This window comes from Neovison vison, chromosome 12 (genome assembly GCF_020171115.1).
Source record: "Neovison vison isolate M4711 chromosome 12, ASM_NN_V1, whole genome shotgun sequence".
Lineage (NCBI taxonomy): Eukaryota > Metazoa > Chordata > Mammalia > Carnivora > Mustelidae > Neogale > Neogale vison.
Window position 1 is genome coordinate 22,384,220 of NC_058102.1, and position 19,299 is coordinate 22,403,518.

Genomic DNA, 19,299 nt, shown 5'->3' on the forward strand with positions numbered 1-19,299 from the left:
ACAGAAAAGGTACATCCTAAATTGTGGAGAACGTTTGCGCACATGCGTAAAAGTCCCAGAGCTGCAGACTAGCAGCATGTGAAGCCGGCATGAGCCTCTGTCCTAAGAACTTAGCCTGAGGAAATCTAGCAGCTCTAAATGACGACGAAGGAGGTTACCTGGACTGTCCAGTTTTGCTGTGGCTCAAAATACGGACTGTTCCGGAGGGCTTCGCTGTGGTAGGGGGTATTCTGTCCTGCAGTCACCAGTGACGGGGGGACAAATTCGTCTGCTCTTCAGGATTTGGCCAGGTTCAAGAAAAATTCACAATGAGGTGCTTAAATCCCTCTTCTAACTGCACGATTCAGACCTACATCGTGCTTTGGAGAAGGAGTGACTCTGGGAGGAAGGGGGAGCGGTGGCACATGTTTTGTTAATGCTAAACTCACCCTTGGAGTTAACTCTGACACGGTTTAACTCCAGTCAAAGAACCGTTGCTGGAAGTCGCAGTGGGAGACAGGGCTGTTCGTTGATCCCTTTGGTGTCAGGGAAAAAGGAGTTTTCCTTCACCCACGGGAAGTGGCAGAACAAGCTCTTTTTAGATTCTCAAGTGCAAGACAGACACTTTAGAAGCCCAAACCGTGGCTGAGCCTAAGAGAAGAGAGACATACATTTAAATTAGTGTGTTTGGTATGTGTTTGATGTGCGTGTGTGTGTGTGTGTGTGTGTATGTGTTGTTTTTAAGTTGGGCTCATTTTTATCTTTTAAGAGGAGAAATTATGTGCTTCAGTTGCCATGCAACACAAACTGCGCTAACAGCTTTCTAATTTTAATTTCAGAAGTCCACAGAGCAAATGAAGAAGGTCCCCACTATTATTCTTTCGGTCTCTTATAAAGGAGTCAAATTTATTGATGCAACAAATAAGGTGAGTACCACACCTCTCTTTGGTTTGTACGCCACATACACTCCTGGGCATAGGATCTAAAATACTTTGCTCCCATCATGCCCAGCATTTCCCATTTTATTCATGTCCTGCCCCCCCACCTTTCTGCTCCCTGAACGCATCTGTAGGTGTGTGAGCGCACACACACACACACACACACACACACTTACTCATACATATACACAGAAGGGCACGTTGCATCTGGGGATTTCATCTAAGATTCCTATACATGTTTTGCTTTTTCTGTGTGCTTCTCTAATAGACTGGCTATTTAGTATCTGGCCTTTTGGATCTAGAGAACATTACAACAGAAAAAAAAAAAGTCACGTATATAATGAAAATGTAGCATTGTCATCGTTCCTCCATCAGAGGAAAATGTTACTGGCCAAAGGACCAGGACATTTGTCTTCCCATTTCTCTAGCGACATCTACATCCTTTCTTTGGATTCAGTGAACACCTGACGCAAGGAACACATTCTCTGACTTTTGTATCTTCTAATTGCGTTTATTCTCAGCTATTGAGACAGAGGAGGGGATTTTGACTGTATTTTCTTAAGAGACACAATTTTAAAAAAAAGCTCAAAGCATGCTGTGACTTTGCACTCGCAGTGGAAACAGTTCATGAGCTCTGAGGTCAAGTGCGAAGAGCCAGGTTGCATTTTACTTAAGTGTTTAGAGTCCCTTCCTTGGTGACGATGACAGAGCACCAGGGCTAGACTAGAACGCTTGGGTGTGACTACGGTCACTCTCCATAAACAACCAAATCTGACCAGTTCCTCCTCACAGACCCCCCAGATGTCCACGTGTTTTATTCCCGTATCTTCCCAACTGACAAACTGTAGAAAGGTCCCCGTTGGTGAGTACCATTTATTTTCTGGACCCCCTATGGGGTTCCCCTAATTGACTTGACTCCAGTTTGGAGAAAGGGACTCAAAGTCATGGAACAGGTGGACTAAACAATAGTTAACTTATGGCCGGGGCAACTGGATTTAGATACCGAGGTGCGGGGGTCCCACGGGCAGTGACTCCTGGGTGGCTATAATAACCTGAACATCGGAATCAGCCAGTTCTGGGGTTCCTGGTGTATCCGACAAAACAGGGAAGATAGCTGTGGCAGCATTCAGACAAGCCCAGGCTCCCTGGGCCTACTTAGAACAACCTCCCAGTTTTAGCAATGGTTCTGAAACCTGGATGGAAAGCTTACAACCCAGCACGATGGGGCAGGCTGATCTTTCCAAAGCACGGAGTCAGTTGCCTTGTGGGAAATGATAGTTTCAACTGTCGTGTGATCACACTGTGGAGATCGTCATCAGGAAAATCCCAACTGATTTGCTTTCTTTATTAGTTGGAAGCAACTTTTAGTGACTGGTGCACAAACTGTCTTTATCCTTAAATTATAGCCAGTTGGTTTTTAAAGTTCCAGAACATGATGGAATTCTCATTGACAACACCCTTACGGTCACTGTTTCTGAGGTTCAAGAAAGGCTTTGGCATCTGGGTGTTTTCCCTAACCTGGAGCAACTCTCTCTATCCATTTGCATTTGAAAACCATGAATAGCAATATATTTTTAGTATCAGAGTTTGACACTTCCTTAGATTAACCACCTCAGGAGTCTTAGAGTCTGACAATTTCTAAACAAGTGGTATTTGCCCTGAAAAGTGCCCAGAGTCTTAAGGCCGTCATTCTGTGGAGCTGGTGCTGTGACCTGCTGGGCCTGTATCAGCAGCAGCTTCTCGAATCTGCTCTTCCTGTCCTGCTGCATTTGGCTTGCGGACACATCAAGGGCTGCAGAACCTGATCCTCCCATACCTTGAGGAGACATTTCTGCTTTAGTCGCCAATAATGAGATGAGTTTTCCACAAATGCCTGCTCACGCGTGGCCGTTGTGTGGAAGTGTGAGCACTGACCAATACACAGAAGATAGTCCTGTGTGAATAGAAACACTAAAGAGGACAGCACAGCGCTCGAGGTCTTGGAGGTGGTCCTCAGCGTATCTGCAGAATCTAGAGCAAAGGCAAAATGCCTGTGTTGGTGGCAGGCAAAACCAGCCTCTCTCCGATGCCACGTGCCTGGTGGCTTTTTCAGGAATCGGGGGACATCGACTTCTACACTGACAAATGTACAGTGTCCCCCTCCCAGTGTCTGCAGTGTGGCCGATCTAGGCCGATGGAACAGTGGATAGGGAGAGAGTGGGTGACTCAGGGCCACAGTCTGGTTGTTGGTATGTGAGAAGCCCAGGCAGAGAGATCGGATTAGAAGAGCAGAAGAAAGAAAGAGTGCTGGGCTGCACGGGTGGGAGTTGAGGGCAGAAGCACCACCCCCAGCCAGGGCTGAAGGACCGGTTCCGAAAGGCCTCGAGGCTGCATTGTTGAAGGGCCGTTCTCCAGTTCTCCGGCTGTGTTGTGAGGGGAGCTGAGCTCCGACAGCCCGGCCCTGGCCTTGTCCACTGGGCCCCGCTAGGCCGCCCTGTTCTGGAGCAAAGGCCGACCTCGGATTAGCGCTCACCGTGGGAGAGCAGCGCAGTGTTGAACTCCAGAGGCCTGCTTTCTGATTGCGCCCGGGGACCCCTGCCCTGGGAGGCCTTGTCTTGGGGAGCCGCTTTGGTTGGAAGGACTTGAGAAGCGTGCGGCTACTTGAAGCCTTCACAAGATGAAGGGCTAGAGGCCGCTAAGCCTGCAAGGAGGCAGAGCCAGGAGTCACACCTTCGCATTCATACTTGATGCTTTCACTGTGCTTTCTTCCTTTTTTTTTTTTTTCTTTAAAATTTTTTTGACAGACAGAGATCACAAATAGGCAGAGAGGCAGGCAGAGAGAGAGGAAGGAAAGCAGGCTCCCTGCTGAGCAGCAAGCCCGATGCGGGGCTCGATCCCAGGACCCCATGATCATGACCTGAGCCAAAGGCAGAGGCTTAACCCACTGAGCCACCCAGGCGCCCCCTGTGCTTTCTTCCTAAGCGGCCCTCTCCGGCTGCTGCAGGGCTCGCTCTCTCTCTGCCTGCAGAGCTGGAGGTGCTTGTTCCACCAGACAGCGCAGGGACAGTAACAGAAGGCCTCGGGCCTCTGCTAAGTGACTGCCCTGCAGTCCTACAGCCAGCTGGTCATGGGGCCGGGCTGAACCCTGACCTGACCTCCCCACCCCCTAACCGAACACGGCTGCTGTCCCTCCGCTGCCACCGGCCAGCACCACCATGCTGCTCTAACGGAACTGTGACCCCCGTTAGGCCAGAAAAGATGAGCCCTCCAGCAAAGCACTTCTCTCCTTTCAATCCAAGAAATCCAGGGCTTCGGCTGCTCCGTGGGGGAAGGGCTAGGTACCTAGATAGAAACTTACAAACGTATTGCCTAGAACATAGGAAACAAATCGAACCACTAGTCCTGATTTAAGAAGGGAGAGCAGAAAGTAGTCTTGAATTCAAAATGGAACTTGGAACAGACCTAATCCTAAAATGTTGTAGATAGGGCACAGCAGCTTTCTGGAGATCCACAGCCCAGAGAGAACTCTAGTGAGGCCTTCGGCCCAGAGGTCTCTGACAGTTTGGTTACAGCCTTGTGTTCAAACCAGCAGCAAGAGGTGGCACAGTCCCCACACCCAGTGTGTGGCAAACAGTGTCCTGCATTTTGCCTTCCCGCCCGCCCTGACCCCTTCCTCAGTCTTCCCATCCAGCTAAATTAGGAAGAGTGCAGCACTGGGGTTTGGTTTCTGTTTGTTTGCTTTTTGAATGCCAACTTCAAACAGGGCTTAGGCTGTTTTTTTAGCACAAAATAATTCAGAACATTTGCTTAAACAAGTGCTCGCTCTCTTTCTTCCTTTTTTTTTTTTTTAATAGCACATACTTCTCTTTTCAAAAAGCTCAGAGTCAAATTAAGAGCCCATTAAGCATGTGTGCTGTTCCCATCTGCATCAGCCTCTCCACGGGTCCCCTCCAGGCAGCCCTTAGCTGGGGCTGCTGCCTCTGTTTCGGGTACTTTCTCTGAAGTTCTCCCAGAGAAGGCCTGGTCTGAGGAGGGGGACTCAGGGGAAAGGCCCTGCCTGGCATAGCCAGGAGTGAGGGAAACAGGGAGAGGCTGACTCCTAGGCCCCACACTTTGCATCACACACCCTTCTGAGAACCATTCTATTAACTGCCTGGACCACACACTTGTACTCTATACCCACAAGGCAGGCCCCTGTTTAGCTGTTTCTCAACATGATGAAAGGCAAAAGACAAGAAAAACGGTCTGTCCCTGTTGCAAGTACTGAGCTGCCAAACTTTCCATCCCAAAGAAGGGGTGACGTGAGCCCCTCCTCCCTCTTTGTTTTGAGCCTTTTAAAAGCTCTAGTCTCCTTAGACCATGCCTAGATATGGAGGCTGAGCAACAGAAGTGGAGTCTGTTTTAAACGAAGATGCATCACCTGTTCCTTATGTGGACATCCACTGTTAATTTACAAAGGAGCCACTAACTGATGCGTGGCAGACGGTAGAAAGAATGAGTTCCTCCTTGACATCTTCTCCAAGGAGGAAACCAACCGTCCAGTCTCCAGCTGTAGTGTCCTTGGTCTCGGACGCACCTTCCGCATGGAGAGCTGGCCTCGCTGTTCTGGGAAGATAGTGTAGAGGGAGGGCAAGCTCTCAGGGCTTCATCCCATACCAGCCCCATGGGTAGATCAGGAAGTTCTGTTCAAAAGTGCCTCTTGACATAGGCTATCAATACGAACTCACTTAACTGCATACAACAGTTAGGATGATTACACATCAGTTATTCTTAACTGAATATAGATATATTTGTTAGCCTGCCTTCCCTCTGGACCACAGCAAGAGAGGAGTAAAAGTTTCAGTAGGGGGAAGGGAGGCCAATTTGGAAACATGGAGCAACACAGAGGAGGGCAGCTAAAAGACAGCCCTGGGCTCCTGGGGATAGAAAAGTGGGAGATTCCAGAAAATGAGGGGAAGGGCAAGAAAGACAGGAAGGATGTCTTAGTCCATTTGGGCTGCTATAACAAATAACCAGACTGGGTGGCTTAAATAATAAGCATTTATTTCCTACAGTTCTGGAGGCTGGGAAGTTCAAGGTCAAGTCACCAGCAGATTCAATGTCTGATGAGAGTCCATAACCTGGCTCACAGACGGCATTTTCCTTCTGTGTCTTCACATGGCAGAGAGCAAGCGAAGTCTCTCTTCTCTTGTAAGGGCATGAATCCATCATGAGGGCCATACCCTCAGGACCTGATCACCTCCCAAAGGCCCCACCTCCAAATACTACCACATCAGGGCTTAGGATTTCGGGATCCCTAAGATTTCAAGCTATGAATTTGGGGAGAACACGGACATACAGTCTGTAATAAAGAGACCTCTCCAAAGATATCCTTTACCTACTTTACTGTTTTGCTCAGGGCCATGATGCTGCCACACGCCACTGAAGATCGTTGACAAGTAGCATCTTGTGAATTGGCAAGACACAGGGAATTCAACGTAGTAAAAATCACAGGGCATTTTTTTCACTGTAATACTTTCTCCAGAAGTTGATCTTCCAGTCTACCGTATGCTAGCAAAAGATTTCAAGAACACAAAATGCCAATTTAGTTTAAAAAAAAAAAAAACTGGAGCCAATGATCTATTTCTGGTGACAGAGGATCATGGATAGGTGATTCCTACTCCACACTCCCCGAGGTAACGGCAGCCCCCCATTAAAATGGGGGCGGAGGTGCTCAGCACTTGCTAACATCTTCCCTGTGAAGGCTGTAGATTCTGAAATTCATTTTAAGACTCAATAGTTCTTTTTTTTTTTTTTAAAGATTTTATTTATTTATTTATTTGACAGAGAGAAATCACAAGTAGGCAGAGAGGCAGGCAGAGAGAGAGAGAGAGGAGGAAGCAGGCTCCCTGCTGAGCAGAGAGCCCGATGCGGGACTCGATCCCAGGACCCTGAGATCATGACCTGAGCCGAAGGCAGCAGCTTAACCCACTGAGCCACCCAGGCACCCAAGACTCACTAGTTCTTAATTTAGTTTTCTACTTGAAGAATTGCTGCCTGGATGCCAGAAGAAGATCATGACCTTCTAGTTGGAAACTGTATCTTGCAATAGGATGTTACTTGTTTATGGAATTCTAGTTTCAAATTGAGTTATTTTTGACGGTGCACTGCATGTCGTGTCAACATACAGGGCCACAGTGAAGAATGCCTTAATTTAATTTTCTTTTATGTGTTAATTCTGTCATTGCTTCCCGACCACACAGCTCAGTAGAGCGAGGGACAAGAAGTACTTGCTGGGGGTGTTGGCAGGGAAGGACATTTTGTAAGCGTTTTTAGGCATTGATGGGTATACGTGGAAAGTTTTATGGCCAACAGGTTATTTAAGACTGTGCAATTAAGAAGTAATTAGCATAACTAACATAGTAAAGGTTTTAGGTCTCTGACAACTGCAAAAAAAAATAAATGGGATACTATAAGATAAAAAAATGATTGCATAGTTCTGTGAATTTTTTTTTCTCTTTTTAAAAACATCTGTGTATCAAAAGAAATTTCTAGCAGGGTTTGCAGCCACCACAATGCTCCTTGGTTATGTTGTGCTTCAGAGTAATGGGACTTAAGCCATTCTTCATTTGCCCTCCACCAGTTGCTCCTAGATGCCCACTGGCAGGGAGATAGCATGAAGAAATGCTGGAAAGAAAGAAGTGAAATGCTGGAAAGAAAGAACCAGGGAGTGGGGAGTGGGGCTGAGCTCCATGGTCAGGCAGCTTTGCATTTGCGTCCTAGCTCTGCCACCTGCCCTGCATAAGGCACTAACCCCGTGTACCGTTTTCCCCACCTGTGAGATGATAAGAAGAGCCACAGCACCCACTCGTAGTTTGGCACGGTGGGTGGAGTTAGTAAGGTATTGTCATTGTCAGGCCGGGCGTCCAAGACCTGAAGGATGCAGAGCAGTTGTTTCCCTCATCCCACCTCTCCTCCTCAGCCTCCCCAGAGTCTGCAAGAGCGAGCACCTTGAACTCCTGGTGGGGATGCAAACTGGTGCAGCCACTATGGAAAACAGTACGGAGGTTCCTCAAAAAGTTAAAAAAAGAACTACTGTCTGATCCACTAGTTCCACTACTGGGCACTTAGCCGAAGAAAACCAAAACACTAATTCAAAGGGATACATGCACCCCTATGTTTATTGCAGCCTTATTTACAATAGCCAAGGTATGGAAGCAACCTGAGGGTCTAAAGATAGGTGAATGGATAAAGAAGGTGAATGGATAAAGTCTGCGTGTACTACATGTGTACACACCCACGACGGGGTATTGCACAGCCGTAAAAAGGATGAGATCTTGTCATTTGCAACAACACAGAAGGACCTGGAGGGTATTATGCTAAGTGCAGTAAGATCAAAAAAGACAAATACCATAGGATTTCACTCGTGTGGAACTTAAAAAATAAATGAATAAACAAAAAGCAGAATCAGACCTATAAATATGGAGAACAAACAGGGTTTTCAGAGGGAAGGGGGTGGGTGGATGGGCAAAATGGGTGAAGGGGTGTGGAAGATACAGGCTTCCAGTTACGGAGTGAATAGGTCCTGGGACTAAAAGGCACAGATGAGGGAATGTAGTCCGTGACACTGTCACGGCATTCCATGGTGACAGATGGCAGCTACGCTTGCGGTGAGCCTAGCATAACTTCATACAGAGACGTCGAATCGCTGTATTGTACACCTGAAACTAATGTAACATTAAGTGTCAACTATCCTTTAAAAAACTGTTTTAAAGAACGAGCACCTTGATGCTTCCAGCTGCCCACTTCCTTCTATACCTGTCTTGGCTCTGGGGCAGTGGGAAGTGGGGAGCACAGAAAGTGAGGAGCAAGATGGGGAAGGGCTTACAGAGCTCCTGGAGACAGAGTTTCTCCCCGCATGCAGAGTGTGACAGGTGATCCTTTCCAGACAGAATTAGCAGGAGGCAGCAGTGCCTATCTATAGGTGTATACGGCGAATGAAAACCATAAAATGCTTAGTAACTACTGTTTTTTAAAAAAGCGTGTCTGTCACCCAGAGTGCTTCTGTTCACAGCACCTGGTGAGAACCACTGCTACAGGATATGACTACCTTAAGTTGTTTTTAATTAGATGAAAACATTCCATCCAGACCTGGTATACTGTTGCCCACAGGTAGCCTGTTGTGTCACTTTGAATGTTGCTGGTCTAGAACATTCTGGAAAGGGGGAATGCAATGGATTCTCAAGTCATTTGCCTTGGTTCTAAAATACGCTGGCTTGCAATGGAAAACAACCGTCATTTATTTCATTTATTCCAGAACATAATTGCTGAGCATGAAATTCGTAATATCTCCTGTGCTGCCCAGGACCCGGAAGACCTCTCAACGTTTGCTTACATCACAAAAGATTTGAAGTCCAATCACCACTACTGTCACGTGTTTACTGCCTTTGATGTGGTGAGTACTGTTTTTGGACAGATAAAACATTTCACCAAATTTACCTGCAGTTTGTTGAAAGCTTAACTTGCAGTTAAGATACTTGGCTTGTCTCTCAAATGTTAAGGTGTACCTAAGGTAGGACATTTTGCAGACTCGGTTTCCCTGAGCTTTTTCCCTGTTGTCAGTCATCCATTAAATTTAGAACCCTGCTTCTACTTGGTGTCCGAATTGCTGTTGTTCAACTACTAACTTCACATTTCAGATTTGACAAATCCTGTCTTCCTTTGGTACCAAAGCATAGTAATGCCTGTTGGTTTCTCTGGCGGCCACTTGTAAATAGTAGGGTGTAGCCGTCTAGGTTTGTTGGGAAGAAGAATAATTTCAGTGCCTCAAACATGATTTGTGGTCTTCTCTATTGAAAGGTAGTCAAACAAATTAGACACCTACAAATAATAATTGGGAACACCAAGGTTTGGTCTATTTGCTTATTCAGAAGTTAGTCTCGTAATGACATACTTAAGTATTACACCACTTATGGTCCTGTTTGTCATTAGCCTAAATATTAGCCCTTTACTACAGACACGAGAAATGAAAGCAATTCTAGAGAACAAGTGTTCCTTGAAGATAGGTAGATAGATACCCTCAATGTGGTATGAATTCTTGACAGTATCTCTAATACAGTACATTGGGCATTCTGTATTTGAAGCAGATAGAACATATATGGTTTCAACCATGAAATAATTTGTAATCAGAAGAATTATTAAAATGTACTGCTCTTCAGTGTGTTTGAAATATACATATTTGAAGAATTACACAGTAAGTGCAATATAATGTGTTCTTAGAAGGCCAGCCCACAGTTCAGTGTCATGGGTTGAAACTTCCTGGAGCAGTCTTTGTGAGCTCCGACTAACAGCCAAGGACCAAAGATTCCCATAATCCAAAATACACACCATTCTAAGGTCCATTAGGCTCATGCCCAGACTATTTGTATCACCCTGCAAGTGGCTCATCTCTTTCCGTTTTGGCAGAATGTAAACAGGAAAAAATGTTCATGTGCCTTAAAAAAAAAAAAATCCCTTCTATTTGGGTAGGTATGTGAAAAATAATATAAAAGTGGTATGGAGTAATAGTAAGAACAAAAAAGCAAAACCCACAAAAGCTGCTTCGAATATCTGGTTGTGTCTGTTTGCTTGAGATCCGTGGTGTTGATTAAGGTCATTTCAGCATTAGGTTTCTGGTGCCTTAAATACAACTCCCCATTCTTGAGAAATGCCGTTGTTTCTGTAAGCGCAAAATTCCGTTCTCTCCACGCGGATTTTGGTTTGCGTGGAACACCTTTCACTGAGGCAGTTGGGTTAGTGTCCTAGAAAGAATGGGCAGATCACAGTTCACACCGCAGCTCTGCTTCCTGCGCCCTAGTCTTGGACGAGTTGCAGGACTTTCCTGAGTCTTGACTTCCTTTGTCTATAAACCAGGTACAGGGATGTGTACCTTGTGGGTTTTCATCAGGATTAAAATGAAGGAACACGTGGAGAATGCCTCATAAGTAACAGTGGTTCGATGTTCGCTCCTTCCCTACCTCTTCCCTCTCTTTGCCTATTGACAGCACGGTTGGCAGCCTGGTCCCCTTCCTGCTAAACGCCGTAACATAGACCTGCCACGAGTGTGTTTATGATCCAGAGCTTTCCCCCTGCTCTTATAAAAGAACTGGGGGGGGGGGAAGAAGTAATAAATAAAAAAAACAGAAACAAGAGAAAGAAAATATTGACTCCGCAGGCCTTAGAATGGCGTATTGCCTCCATACAGTGTTTGCACTGAATGCCAGGGTTAATATTGTGATAGCCTTCAGGAGGAGTTCCAGCTTTTCACTGACTACTGCAGCATTTCTCTGTAAGTTGGTTTTTAAAGTAATATATAACTGGCCTTTATAATCATACCCCAAACAATATCCTATATTCAAACTAAAATTGATTCCTGTGGGCCAGAGGCCCCCTTGAGTTTTTAGCAATGTATGTGTGATTCCAGGATACTGAGGCAAAATGTGGGGAAAAAATAGTCAACTGTTTCGTTTTAGGATCAACATGATGTCCCTGATACATTTGGAAGCATGTGGAATATTGCCTCATCTTTTATCTTTCCACCCAGATGTTTGATTTATGGTAGACCTCCACAGGATTAGGATTCTGGTATCCGCTCCAAAGGATTTTCATCATATACCACAAATCCACCATTTTAATCCTCTCTAGGTGAACACAGTTTGTCTGACTTCAAAAATAGCAACAAAGGTCATCAGCCTTGACCAGCCTTTAGCAATTTTGAGATTCAACAAGCTTTGCTGCACTAAAAAAACAAAAAACAAAAACCTTTTTGAGCATAGATTTTGTACCTTTACATAGGACAGTTCGATATTCAGTCTAGTCTTGAAGCTTTAAAATGTTTTTGATATGAGTCATTCTCCTAGGTTGCCCAAATAGCAAAAAAAAAAAAAAAGAAAGAAAAAAAAAGAAAGAAAGAAAGAAAAAAAAAAAAGAAAGAAAGAAAGGAAAAGGAAAAGAAAGAAAGAAAGAAGAATGCCCTAAATATACATTTTATCTTTTAGCTGATATGCATGCATACATATACATTTTTATTGCAAAATTATTGCTGCTTTAACCCTTGTTTACAGGACTAAAAATGTTTTTATGACTATCTTCTATCATTGAGAAAAGTCAGTGATGTCTAGAACACTTCCAGCTTGGGGAGAGTTAGATTTGAAATTCAGAGTATTTTCCCACAGAAATCCTGTGGTCTGGGAAGGGAGGCCCAAGTCCCCCCACAAATCTACCAAGTGAGTTGAACATAGTTCACTTACAAAGGGACACTGCTGCTCCTTTAATATGCTCAAATGCCGGGAGGGGGTAAAGTGCGCTATGTCCCCCAAGTTCATCAAGCTGTTGAGCCTTTTTCGGAGAGCACCTTGCAGGGGTGGCATTCTACAGAACATACTTTAGGAAATGTTATACTTTAGGATTTCTAAGCCTGTTTCCATTAGAATCTATGCTAATTTCAGCTTGTGATAGTTTCAGTTTTAGATGACAGGTAGATGAAAAGAAGACCGGAGAAAAAGCGGAATTAGGGGGCAGGTTCCCATGTAAAAAGCTGGTATGTACCTACTGGCAAGCACTTGACCTCCTTTCATTCTAGACTCTCGCTGTCATGACAACAAGAAAACATCTCATCCACTGCAGAACAGAAGGCTTCCCAAACCCCATCTTCAAGGCAGTGAAAACTTAGGGGACGAGGCAGCAGTAGGACTGGGCAGAAGAGAAGGATGTGTCATGATCTCAGATGGCCGAGGGGGGATACCATGCAGCGAGAACTGCCAAGGTTGGGGGGAGGAGAGAGATGAGTGTTTCAGTGGCCACGAAACTCCAAACCTGTTGTGATCATCCTTAGAAGGCTGCTTTGAGTACAAAACAGATATAACCAAGGTAACTTGGAAACTGTCATTTTCTATATACTGTTCACTCAGTCCAGATTTCTAAGTAATAGAATGAGATAGGTCAGAAAGATTTTAACGCATGCTCTGTGGGACTGGCAGGTTTACTGCAAAAATCTAGAAAGGACCTCATTCAGTTGTTTTAAAATATGAAAGTTTTTTTTTTAATGGCCTTAAAAGCCATGACTGTTGCTAGACCCTTGCAAATTCTCATTTCTCTTTAAAGAATGTTTGCAGTCTTTGATATTCTTTTTCTCTTACGTGCGACTCCCAAATTCTGTAATCTTCAGTGCGCAGCACGTGGTACGGCTCCGACCGGCTCAGGAATATGCAGGGAATGTCGAAGTCATGATGCTGGTGGGTGGTGGATGTGGGAGACGAAGCTCCCTCTTTCCTGTGTTTTCTTGGCTGAATGTGGGCCATGAAAGGAACTAAACGGGAGAAGCAGAAATGACGAAATGCAGGCAGACATGTTCGGTGGACTGGTAGCCGCAGACAGTACTCTCCATCGGGAGGTACCAGCAAGCCAAAGCAGAGAGGGAAAAGAACAGTAGAGTCAACCACACTGTCCTGACCAATGAGACCTATGCCAGCTTCTGACTTTGCCTCTGCTATGAGTTTCTTTCTTGGATTTCTCATCTGTTTAATGAAATTAAAATGCCTGAGCGCCCCCTCCCTTTTTTTTTCCCGGTTTAGTGAGATGAAATTAGCAGAGGACTTTGTTTTAGTTATACAACAGAATGATTTACGTGTATATTGTGCAGTGATCACTGCAATAGCTGTAATATCCATCAACCTCACAGTTGAACAGTTTTTTCCCTTGTGATGGGAACTTTAAGATCTACTATCTTAACAACTTTCAGATATGCAGTGTAGCATTGTGAACTGTAGTCACCGCGCTACACAGGACATCCCCAGCACTTATAACTGCAAGTTTGTACCTTTTGACTCCCTTTACCTGTAGCACCCGGGTGCAAACTGTGGGAATATATACGTAGGGTTGCTTGAAGTCCTTGACGAGGAGGATTTCTGACTTTCGCTGCGGAGGCTGTCCGACAGAGTGGGAACTTGGTGCACGAAACAGCTGCTGTTGACGCCCCTGGCCTCTGACAACAAAACGAATATTGTACGTGCAGCTGGGTGGTTAGCTTTCGTTCTTTTTCTTATTTTCTCCACCTGAAAGTGGCCCTGGACCTCTTTGACTCTGAGACGGTGAAAGTGCATGGCAATAGAGAAAAATGCTAAAGAACAGAGGCCCTGAGCAGGGGGCCGAATGCTTCCCCTGGCTTGTCCACCGTGGAGAGTAGCACCGACAGCAAAACTCGGGCTGCTCCCTGCTTCCCTGGCCAGGGAAACCCCTCAGCAAGTCCGTGTCAGGAAGGATTCTGCTCCCAAGAGCAGCGAGGAGGGGCTCTCACTGAACAAAAAGAAGGCAGCATCAGCAGCCCAGTGGTTCCTACACACCACCTCCTCTTCCCTCGCCCAGAAAGGGATAAATTAACACTGTCAGGGTGCATTTATCTGTATCTTTCAACTCTGTTGGCATAAATCATTGAGAATTAACCAAGTCACAAAGTCAAAGGTGGGTGGATATTCAAGGAATAATAATCACTTTTTTTTCCCTCTCCTCCCTAATTTTTTGTGGGTGAGGGAGGGATGGATGTTATTCATGCCTTAAATCAATCCCATTTTTTGTGACATTGGAGCAGAAGACATTCTGGCATTTTCTACCCACCCCCCCGTCCAGTTTGTCTGGCAGCATTTACACATGTGTTTGCCTCCTCCCAAATGACTAAAAATCTCATGTCATGTTTAGAGGTGTGGCCTTTAGAGTCAGGTCAGCATCTCTTAACTTTATAGTTTGGCCAAGAACTAATCCTCAGTTTCATTTGTAAAAGAGAGATGGACAACAGTACCCACCAGCCATGGCTACTCTAAGAATTAAATGAGATAGTCACTCCTGACCTGCTGAGGACAGGACGGGAGAGGGGTAGTAGCGGTTGTGGTGGTGGTTGTATTCTTTCTTGTTGTCAGAACGTGCATGAGGCTTTATGTCCCAGGTTTTCATATACAGCATGTGTTTGCTACAGCAGCATTCCACACTTGGAGGGAGAAAGTCAAAGTCCATTTAAATGCATTTATTGAGTGCCTACTGTGAGTCAGGCACAGGTCCCTGCTCTCCAGGAGCTCGTAGTTCAGTAGAAGTAGGAAGGACATAACAAATGGTTGCAATAAAATCCCCCCCATGCTATCCTGGAGCTGTGCCAGCCCCTAGCAGGGCTGGGGCTCCCAGAGGAGGCGTGCTCGGGTTGGAAGCTGAACACTTAGTTTGTGTGAACATGTGATAAGTTTGGAGGCATGACAACTCATTAATTCATTTTGCAGTGGTGAGCTCAGGGCATTAGACGCACATCTGCGATAAGCAGGAAAAAGTCATTTATATTTACTCTGTTTATTAAGCCAAGGAAACGGACTTGTTCACTTGAGAAAGATTTTTGATGAGAAGGGTTAAAATAAAAAGGGTTTTTGAATTTGGTAAGTGCCCTTTTTCAAAGGCATCACAAGTTAGTGACGGGGTTACTGTAGCTTCCGCTAGGAGCTTTGACTTTTGAAGAGTGGGGAGAGGTGGAAACCTAGCAGATCTCTCTTTTGACACTCTTTCTCCAAATCCCTGCCAAGTAAGAGGAGAAAGATCAACTGTGTTTCCTTTCTGCCCTGGCAAGCCAGTCCTCCGGCATGGCTGCCCAGGGCCTGCTCTCCAGCCAGCCTGGGCTGTGGTTCCATGTGGACAGGTGACCACGGGGCACGGGTGTGTGATCTCCACGGCGAACCTGGAATGTTACAAGAAAGCAAGTCCTCACGTAGGGAGGAGGGCCCAACTTCCTTGTTAAGTCTTTGCTAAGCCAGTGCACACGCATGTGCTCAGGGTGAGACATGAAGTTAAACATTAGGAGGTAATGGTGCAATGCTCTGCCACCTTTAAAAATCTGGTTTTTGAACAACATTTAGCAGCAGGAAAAAGCCATTCATGATTTAATGTTGCATGAAAAAGCAACTTATGAAACCACACATCAAGTATGATTCTAATTTTGTTTTCAATTCACATAAATATTCATATAGCATATCAAAGTATTTGTGTATATATATGAATGTAAAAATAAAATAAATCAAAAAGCAGTAGTGGCTGTATTCCAGCAGTAGAAGTTTACAGGTGGTTTTCTATTTTCTTTATATATTTTCAAAATTATCTACATGTACCCCAGTTATACTTGGGAAAAATATTAATTTCATCATTCTTTTAGGGAGCTAAAAATCAGGCCTAAAGAGGCTGTCGGTACCCTGACCAGTCAACATGTCAGCCCTGGACCAGATGCCTCATATGAGACCTGTGATGGGGGGCAGTATTTATTTCTACAAATATAATCTATCAAGATTAATTTCTGGCTTGTACTTGAGAGAACTAACTATAGGTAGAGTTAAGGAGATGTCAATGAATTCTGTGAATATGCCCAGAATATTCTCAGAGTTATTTTTGCCTCAAGACGTGGGTGAAGCAACTTGTAGATGAAGCTTACCCGAGGCCTTAAAAAACAAGAAGTACAAGCAAAATACAGCCAAAAGAGAAATGTGGCTTCTTTCTGGAGACTGCACTGAGGACCCAGACTGAAAACCCTCTTCCTTTGTCTTCAGGACCCCATGGCATTGCCTATACTTGTTTGGCATCTGTGTACCCAGGTCCACCTGTGGGAGAGAAGAGCTGCCAAGAATTGTCTCTGGCCATCCATATTCACCCTGGCAGCTCTTAAGTGCAAGTCTTCTGATCTTAGGGACCTACCAGGCAGCTCCCTTTTTTCAGTTCTTCCAACAAACATTTTTGGAACACCTAATGTACCCTAAGTCATAAAACACAAAGTCAGATGAGACTAGAGGCCTCAAGGAGCTCCATCAACTGAGAGGGTTGGACTTATAAAGAGAAAATACTGGTAAATGCCATGCAGTAAGTAAAGCCGTGTCAAGGTGCTACAGGACTGCCTGAGCTGGGGCACCTGGCTTAACCTGGGGTCAGGAATGGGGACTAGGAGAGGACTCCTAGAAGATACAATGTCCCGGGTGAATCTTTAAGGATGAGCACTCACTCACCAGCCAGAGATGAGACATAAGAAAAGGTGTTTTCCAAAAGCAAAAGCCATTTTATAATAGACAAAATACTTGGCCATCTGGAATTGTTTCTGGGGTGATTGTTGTCATGAGGACATCCTCTCAGATGAAGGCCAGTTCCTTGGTCACTGCATTTCTAAGCATTGGCTGGTAGGCTGTCCAGCCCTGCAGTCTGGCCTTTGCATAAGATGCTGTGATTTAACATGGTGTCAACTATACGTGCATCTCTATACTGAATCTGTAGTTGGCTAGGTAAGAGACATGAGCTTCTAACCATACAATCCTAGATCTCCCAGGGTAGAAAGGGATCTTGAGGTCGCCTGGACCAGCCCCCATTCCCAGTGCCATCTCAGTGGCAGTGATGGGTTCCCTAGCTAGGTAGCCCATGGCAGATCTAGCCCATGCAGGTGATCTAGACATAGGCTTGATTCACCAACCCTGAGGCTCCTCGTAATGCCCTTGGCTCTTTTGCCCCATTTGGGGCTTCCATGCACAGACACAGCCCATTCCTTGAATGTCTGTGTTTGCATCCTCTTCCGGTGTAGGAGCTTCTGCTGACTCCCAGAGACCAAAGAATAGTCAGGGGAGGGCCTGTAGTTTTCTGGGGCTATAGAACAAACATGTTCCTTCAATTGCAGATACTGAAATGTGGTGGTGGTTTTTTAATGCTAAAGGAAAGGGCCAGTAGATAGGTCAGAATGGTCTACTTATAAACAGCAGTCTCCCAGCCTGGGCTGTCTGGGCCCTCTCTCCCCATGGTGTCCCATCCCCTCTCACCTTGCTCACTCACTGTCACTCTCAGCAGGTGACGAGGCCACATACGAGGTAGCTTGTCAGCCATTTTGGCAGTAACGGGTTAAACAAAGTGAGCTCTCAAGCAAATGCTTATGGGAAGAAATGGACACCACTTATACCATACTTCTTTCCATAAAGGGTTTAAGGCAGCCTCCAAAAATAGGTATGACAGACCTGAAAATATAGGTACACCCAGATCTGAACTAGGAGAAAGACCTTGAAAGGAAGATCAACACCAAGGGAAAAGTTTTAACATCGGTGTGCAGACCACAGAGTTGTAGGAAGTTATTAGAGCTGAGCCACAGATTTGGCTCTGAGCTTCCTGGAGGTCAAGGAAAGAAGAGTAGAACTTCTTTGAAAGAAGAGTAGAAACCATCCTCTCAGAAAACAAAACTTTGGTGAGACTGAAGTCTGAAAGAACTCTTTGCCTGGGTCCCTGTGACAGAATATTGTGTGACATTTTCTTACTAACACACAGGCAATGAATCTCGGAAACACAAGGTGCTGCCTTCGAGGCGCCCTCAGTGAAAGTAGAACACCGGCAGACTCATGAAAGCAGTAAGGTGGGAAGCCCAGTGGCACAAAATAGTGGCTCATTTGAGGTCAGATCTGGGTTTGAGTCCTGGCCCTGCCCCCTCCTAGCAGTTTGAAGTTGGCCAAGTTAATCAATCTCACTAATCCTGAGCTTTTCACACATAAAGTTGGGGGTGATAATTCTCCCTTTATGAGGTAGCTGTGCGGGTTAGACTGTCTACATCAGGCACTTAGCAGGTCCCTGGGATGTAGTAAGCAGTGTCACGTGGTGCTTGCTGCAGGCGCTGCTTGATCATCCCTGGGAGATGAGCCAGAGTACGGTTCGGGTTCGCAGGTGGTGCAGCTCGGTGCAGGGATCAAACCCAGCACCTCGTCAAGACTGGACTGAGGAAATGTCTATAAGATACAGTCCAACGGACAACAGTTTTCAGCTGAGCTTGATACAAACTGGAGAGCAGAAGGTTCTACTCTTTGTACTGAGGGTAGAGGTATTGGGGCTCCAGGTTCAAGAAAGAGCTAAGAACTGAAGGAGTTGAATTCTGATATGCAGCTGAGCAGATGTTAGAATTGACATCCAGTGTGAAAACTGAAGAGCTTAAATGAGATTCTTGGCCACATGGATGGCCAGCCGCTCTAGTACATGGAGGCAAGCCAGAGTAACACCTGCAAATATGGCCTGGGTTTTGCTTGGAATGGTTTCCAGCCCTCTCTGCCAAAGAATGAAAAGGCACCTAGAACCCCAAGGTGATGAATAAAGAATAGGTAAGCTGTTTTTGAACTAGAATATTTTCTCTTGTTTTTTAATTATCAAAATGGAAAAGCTTATTCTTTTTATGTCTGTAAAATTATTCATCTTCATTTGAATGAAGTTCAAAATATAGAAATACACAGAGAAAAATGAGCTATAATCTCAACACTCAGTGATAACCATTATTTTCTATGCACATAGATACCACCTATGTTTGTATATATCCATATATTTTTACTTAGTCTTTTAATCAGTTTTTTAAAAGTGATTCAAT

At 45.2% G+C, this 19,299-nt stretch overlaps 1 protein-coding gene across 9 annotated transcripts in view; it reads left to right on the top strand.

Annotated features, from left to right (window-relative positions):
- ANKS1B (ankyrin repeat and sterile alpha motif domain containing 1B) overlaps positions 1 to 19,299 on the top strand; it is a 1,114,861-nt gene that overhangs the window by 1,076,867 nt on the left and 18,695 nt on the right. For all 9 annotated transcript variants that reach the window (XM_044228192.1, XM_044228193.1, XM_044228194.1 and 6 more), the window contains 2 exons: positions 819 to 905; positions 9,193 to 9,330. In XM_044228192.1, the coding sequence (XP_044084127.1) occupies positions 819 to 905; positions 9,193 to 9,330 (225 nt within the window). The remainder of the gene's footprint in view (positions 1 to 818; positions 906 to 9,192; positions 9,331 to 19,299) is intronic.